This window comes from Montipora capricornis, chromosome 8 (genome assembly GCF_036669925.1).
Source record: "Montipora capricornis isolate CH-2021 chromosome 8, ASM3666992v2, whole genome shotgun sequence".
Lineage (NCBI taxonomy): Eukaryota > Metazoa > Cnidaria > Anthozoa > Scleractinia > Acroporidae > Montipora > Montipora capricornis.
Genome location: NC_090890.1, coordinates 39,805,021 through 39,810,020, shown reverse-complemented (window position 1 = coordinate 39,810,020; position 5,000 = coordinate 39,805,021). Strand labels below are relative to the sequence as shown.

The 5,000-nt window shown below is 38.9% G+C and overlaps 1 protein-coding gene across 1 annotated transcript in view; it reads right to left on the bottom strand.

The window, feature by feature from the left end:
- LOC138058975 (dynein intermediate chain 3, ciliary-like) overlaps positions 1-5,000 on the bottom strand; it is a 15,628-nt gene that overhangs the window by 10,341 nt on the left and 287 nt on the right. Inside the window, exons 2-6 of the mRNA XM_068904460.1 lie at positions 4,652-4,862; positions 2,895-3,056; positions 2,453-2,571; positions 1,025-1,167; positions 1-58 (exon numbers count right to left, since the gene is read on the bottom strand). The exon at positions 1-58 is cut by the window's left edge and continues 56 nt beyond it. Of these exons, the coding sequence (XP_068760561.1) occupies positions 1-58; positions 1,025-1,167; positions 2,453-2,571; positions 2,895-3,056; positions 4,652-4,834 (665 nt within the window). The 5' untranslated portion in view covers positions 4,835-4,862. The remainder of the gene's footprint in view (positions 59-1,024; positions 1,168-2,452; positions 2,572-2,894; positions 3,057-4,651; positions 4,863-5,000) is intronic.

Sequence of the window (5,000 nt, the reverse complement as noted above, 5' to 3'; positions counted from 1 at the left end):
TCCAAACAAACCAATGGTGACACAGGCTTCAGGGCAAGTTCTGGCTTATTGGGATTTTCTACAAAGAAACACAGAAAGTGTACAAAATAGACCATTTTACAGTTGTAGGTAAGTGGAGGCACGGTGGCCTCGTGGTCAGTGTGCTCGACCCCGGATCGAGTGGTCTGGGTTCGTGGCCCGGCCGGGAACATTGTGTTGTGTTCTTGGGCAAGACACTTAACTCTCACGGTGCCTCTCTCCACCCAGGTGTATAAATGGGTACCGGTGTAATGCTGGGGGTAACCCTGCGATGGACTAGCATCCCATCCAGGGGGGAGTATAAATACTCCTAGTCGCTTCATGCTACTGAAACCGGAGATAAGCGCCGGCCTGATGAGCCTTCTGGCTCTTAAGCAGAGACTTTACCTTACAGTTGTCAATGCAAGGTCGCCGGCAGCCTCACAGCCATTCATAGGCGAGGTCGCAGAGCAAACAACTGTAAAATGGCCTATTCATCTCAAATATTGTCCACCAGGTTACAAGAGGCCTTGTAAGCATGCATTGAAAAAAAAACCAGTTTGGAACTTCAAAACCATTATTTTATTTAATATATGTAGCAATTTCATGCAATCTTGTTCTTCTTCAGTCCTCAATAAATAATAATTTTATGTGTTTTCCCTTCCATCATTCACAATAGTGGAGCTGGTTGACTGCCCATGTTCAAATTTGCTTTTGGTCTTTTTCTAAACTACCGACTGCACCTTTATAACAGTCAGCAGCTGTGATTATAGAACATTATGCAAATGAATTAAATAGAGTTTTGAATGCTTTTGAACAATACAGAAAAGGTATAGTGTTGAAGATTATATAAATTATTTTTATCCAGGCTTTACAAATTAAAGTGATGTTCTAAGAAAGAAAATCTGAAGGCTTCAATTTTTGATGGCCTAGTGCTCAAGATCTGACTGATTGTCAAGAAAACATCAGAAAAGAAATTATATTGGACTCCATATGAAGAGTACATTGCAAGAAATTTGATGTATACCAATGTCCCAGATGTATGAATCCATGGAGACTTCTCCTGCAAGTTTTTGAAACTCTAAAATGGAATAAGCCACAGCCAGCTTTCTTGTGCTCTCAGGGTACCATGACAGACTAGTGGCAGTCCGCTTCAATTCATGAGGATCTCTAAAATGTTCACAACAAATCTATCATTGAAACGTCCAAAACAATAGAGATACATGTAATCTACGCCCTTAATTAAATCACAAAGTGTACTTTTACACGTACCATAGCCTTTCAATGTTAAGATGACTTGTGTCTACTATAATACAGGTAAACAGAGAGTCAGGCAAGAAGAACTATAAGCAGTGGTAAGTGTAAATCGGTGGTTACTGACTTTTACTGCAGACCCTTCAATGCAGAACCTCCAAGTGTCAGGATTTATGAAGGCTAATTGATTTACATTGTGAATGTACTAAACAAAACTTGCAGGAGGAATAATTTAGCAGACTACTGTTACGTATAAATAAACTTCAATAAACTCAAACCAATTAAAACTGGTTTATTAACTCACTGACTCTAGAGCCACCCATCAGTGACGAGTAAAATTGTCCGGCATTAGACAGAGTCAAATCTAGTACCGGCAAGTCAAGTCTAACTCCCAGGGTTCAATGGGTTAATGGGTGAAGGAGAAGGACTTAAACCATGAGCACTTGGAGGAAAATTGAAAAGTGAGAAACCAACAAACAGAGTTGCAAGGTTGTCAGGGAGGTTCACAGAGCTTAATAGGTGGCTTAAACTGCTGTATGTTTCATAAAGAGGAGTTGAAAAATGAGGAAAGTACGGTACTGCTCAAAGGTAAGTTGACAGTCTCAACTCGATCCTCGAAACTCGATTCGCGTGTTGTGAAGTTAGAGACGTTCAAGTTTCGAGATGCGAGAATAGAGGCAAGAGAATCGAAAGTTGAGAGTCAAAGAAAGATGAAATTTGGAACTCGCATAAACTCGAAAAAGAACTTGAGAAAGCAATTTAGTATGTCTCGAAGAAATGAACAATTCCACTAAAAGAGCCTTTGTATGCAATATTCATGTTGACTCTAAGCAGGCTTTCAATGTTCTCGACTGAAGAGAAAATATTATCTTCATTATATATCCTTCTGCATGTAGAATAAAAACCTTGCGATCTTATTTACCATATTTACTTTTTCTGAAAAAAATACAAGAGTTTCCGATGCATTCCATCTGGGCACAACAAACTAGTGAAATGACCACAGACATGTAATTTATCAGTCTGGGAGTAATAAGGAGCCTTGAAAGTACTGTATGATAATTATCTGCTAAACAAATACATGATGACTTTTGCTTGGAACTAGCTTAACTTTTGATACCCTTGGAACTGGGCAAATTAAGACATGACTGGTAGTTACACTGTGTAAACAAGCAAATGAGCATTAAGAAGGAAACAAACCCACCTGAATACATTGATGGTTTTGGCAGAAGGTGGATCACCTGATGTGTCTGTATCAATATCTGCAAAATATTCCTCATAGATATCTAATGCATTGTTTTGTTTGATGCAGTGTTCCATGGTCTAATCAGGGAAGAAGAATAAAAACAACCAAACAAAAAGTTTTGGTCAGTGCATTCACATTTAAAGTTTATTATTATTTGAATAAACTGACATGAAATCTTGCAACATTGCTATTCATGGCAGACAAAATGAGTATGAAACAACTAAGGCCACCACTGAAGAATGATGATGATGATGCTGTTTGCATTTATTGGTTGTCAATGACCAACAAATACATCAATGAAACTAGAATTGGTCAAAAAATGATCCTTCCAAACTCTCACTGATTAAGCGTCAAGTGCACCTATGTTTAAGTTCACATTCCTGACAGAGAGTACACTTACATTTCCAAGTTGCTGAATGGTATTCATGTAGATCTCATCCTTTTCCACCTTTTTCCTGTATCTGATGGTTTGTTCAACTTCAGCAGGATTTACATCCTTTGGCCATCCTCCCTCAATGTGGTTTATACCCCGACTCTCTGTTTCAAACCGCTCTGTATTCACCTAAAGCAGAGTGCAAGTGAAAGCAGGTGTTATAGGTACATAAAGATGATTTGTAGCTCTCAAGAAAGGAACTTAGTACTGCTTTCATTTTATTAGGGACTAAAGTAGTGAATATGTTACGATCACAGCACTTTCTGTACTAATAAAGGTTCATCAGAATTCATTATAATTATCCAAAACCTCCGTTTAGTCTGTTAAGTTTCACTCCCCTGGGAGCGAGGCTCAACAGACTCTAACGCCAGAAGATTTTAGTCATGAACTAGGGGTGTCCTAGCTAGGACACCTGAGGAGTGAATGGGTTAACTGTCAGATGATCATCATCACCTTCCAAAGTCAGTGTCCTTTTTGTGTTTTATTCTTCCAAATATTTAATGGATGTACATTTGAACATGATTAAATTAAAAACTTTAATCAAGGGAAAATTTGGATGACGACATGTTCATTTAATACTGTAGTGTTTCCTTGTGAATTTATTGTAACGATCTTTAAAGATCTAAAATCATCGTGAGTACAGGGTATCTTCAATGTTAGCAAGCTGATCCTGACAACTTGTGCGTAAAAAGCTCGGGAAAAACAAATGTTGTCACAGTGCTGAAAGGTAATAATATTGCAGCAACTAAAGAACCTCATGCTGAGAAAGAAGCCGGAAAAACCTAGCCTGCAGAACAGGCGAGATTTCTTCGAGCGAGCGCTAACATCGTAAAAAGTTGACCCGCCATCTTGAATTTTTCATGCAGTGGAAGACTGGAGAGGGTAATAAAGTCTTCTCATTTTTCCCCTCCCCCATCCCCCACTGTCTAAAATGGCGCAGTCTATAAAATGGCCGTTGCAAGTCGATTGCCCCAACAAGCGCACTCGACCGGCCCAACAAGATGCCTGCACTGCAGGCTAGGAAAAACCTAGCCTGCATATGAAGCAGTAAAAGGGGATGAAAAGAGGGAGGCAGAGCCAAGAAAGAGGTGAGGGAAGACTTGACCTCCTCTTCCCAGTCCCCTTCCATTCCAGCACTCGCTCTGCCTCTCTCTTTTCCTCCCGTTTCCCAGGCTAGTAAAAACCAGGATCAAATGGGGCGCAAACTCATGGATACGCAATGAAGCTCTTGACACTGCTCTATCACTGAGCTAATACCTGGGAGCTGGTCAATAACAATTATTATATTATTATTATTATTATTATTATTATTATTATTATTATTATTGTGAGTTCTTCCTGAAAAGTGAAGGTGAGCTGAACGTATGACAGAAATTTAAGAAAGTCATAGTAATGACAGCTGTGGATATTGAATGATTTTCTTGGCAAAATATCATAATGGTTTAAACAAAGTTATTATCGTGAGCAACTTAAACTTAGGTTTTTTCTATAACTGTAAATTATGACCTTAGAAGATGAGAAGGTTGACAACAGTCCAAGGCAACCCGAAGGCACCGTTTTCATTTGCTTCTACCGTATATCACAGCAGGGGTGGGTGCTACTTCTCTCCCATTGCATGCAGTCAACTTGTCTCCAGTTATACTGGTAGAGGTGTCATTACAGTGAAGTTAAAGGAATGTTACATCCTCTTTGAGTAGATCAGGCTAATAAGCTTTAATTTGTACCTCATGCTCTGACATTTCTTGGACACACTGAATACCAGTGTCACATGGATTCTTCTCAATGTAATCCTGAAGCAGTTTTTCATCTGGAGCGATATCTACATGGAGCTCTGCTTGGCGGTCTGAGAAATTACACTGGCGACCAAATTCACTCCTTTTCTTTGTGTACACATACACAATCTCCATTTTGTATTTTTGTGTGTGAAGAAAAAACCTGGAGAAAGAAGCTTTTGTTTGGTATTATACTCAATTTCAAAAAGTACTTAAATCTAATATAATTTTATTGGGAAACTCATAAATTAACTCATTTTCTTTTTGAACAAAAATGTTCTCGAAATCGAGTTCAACGCAA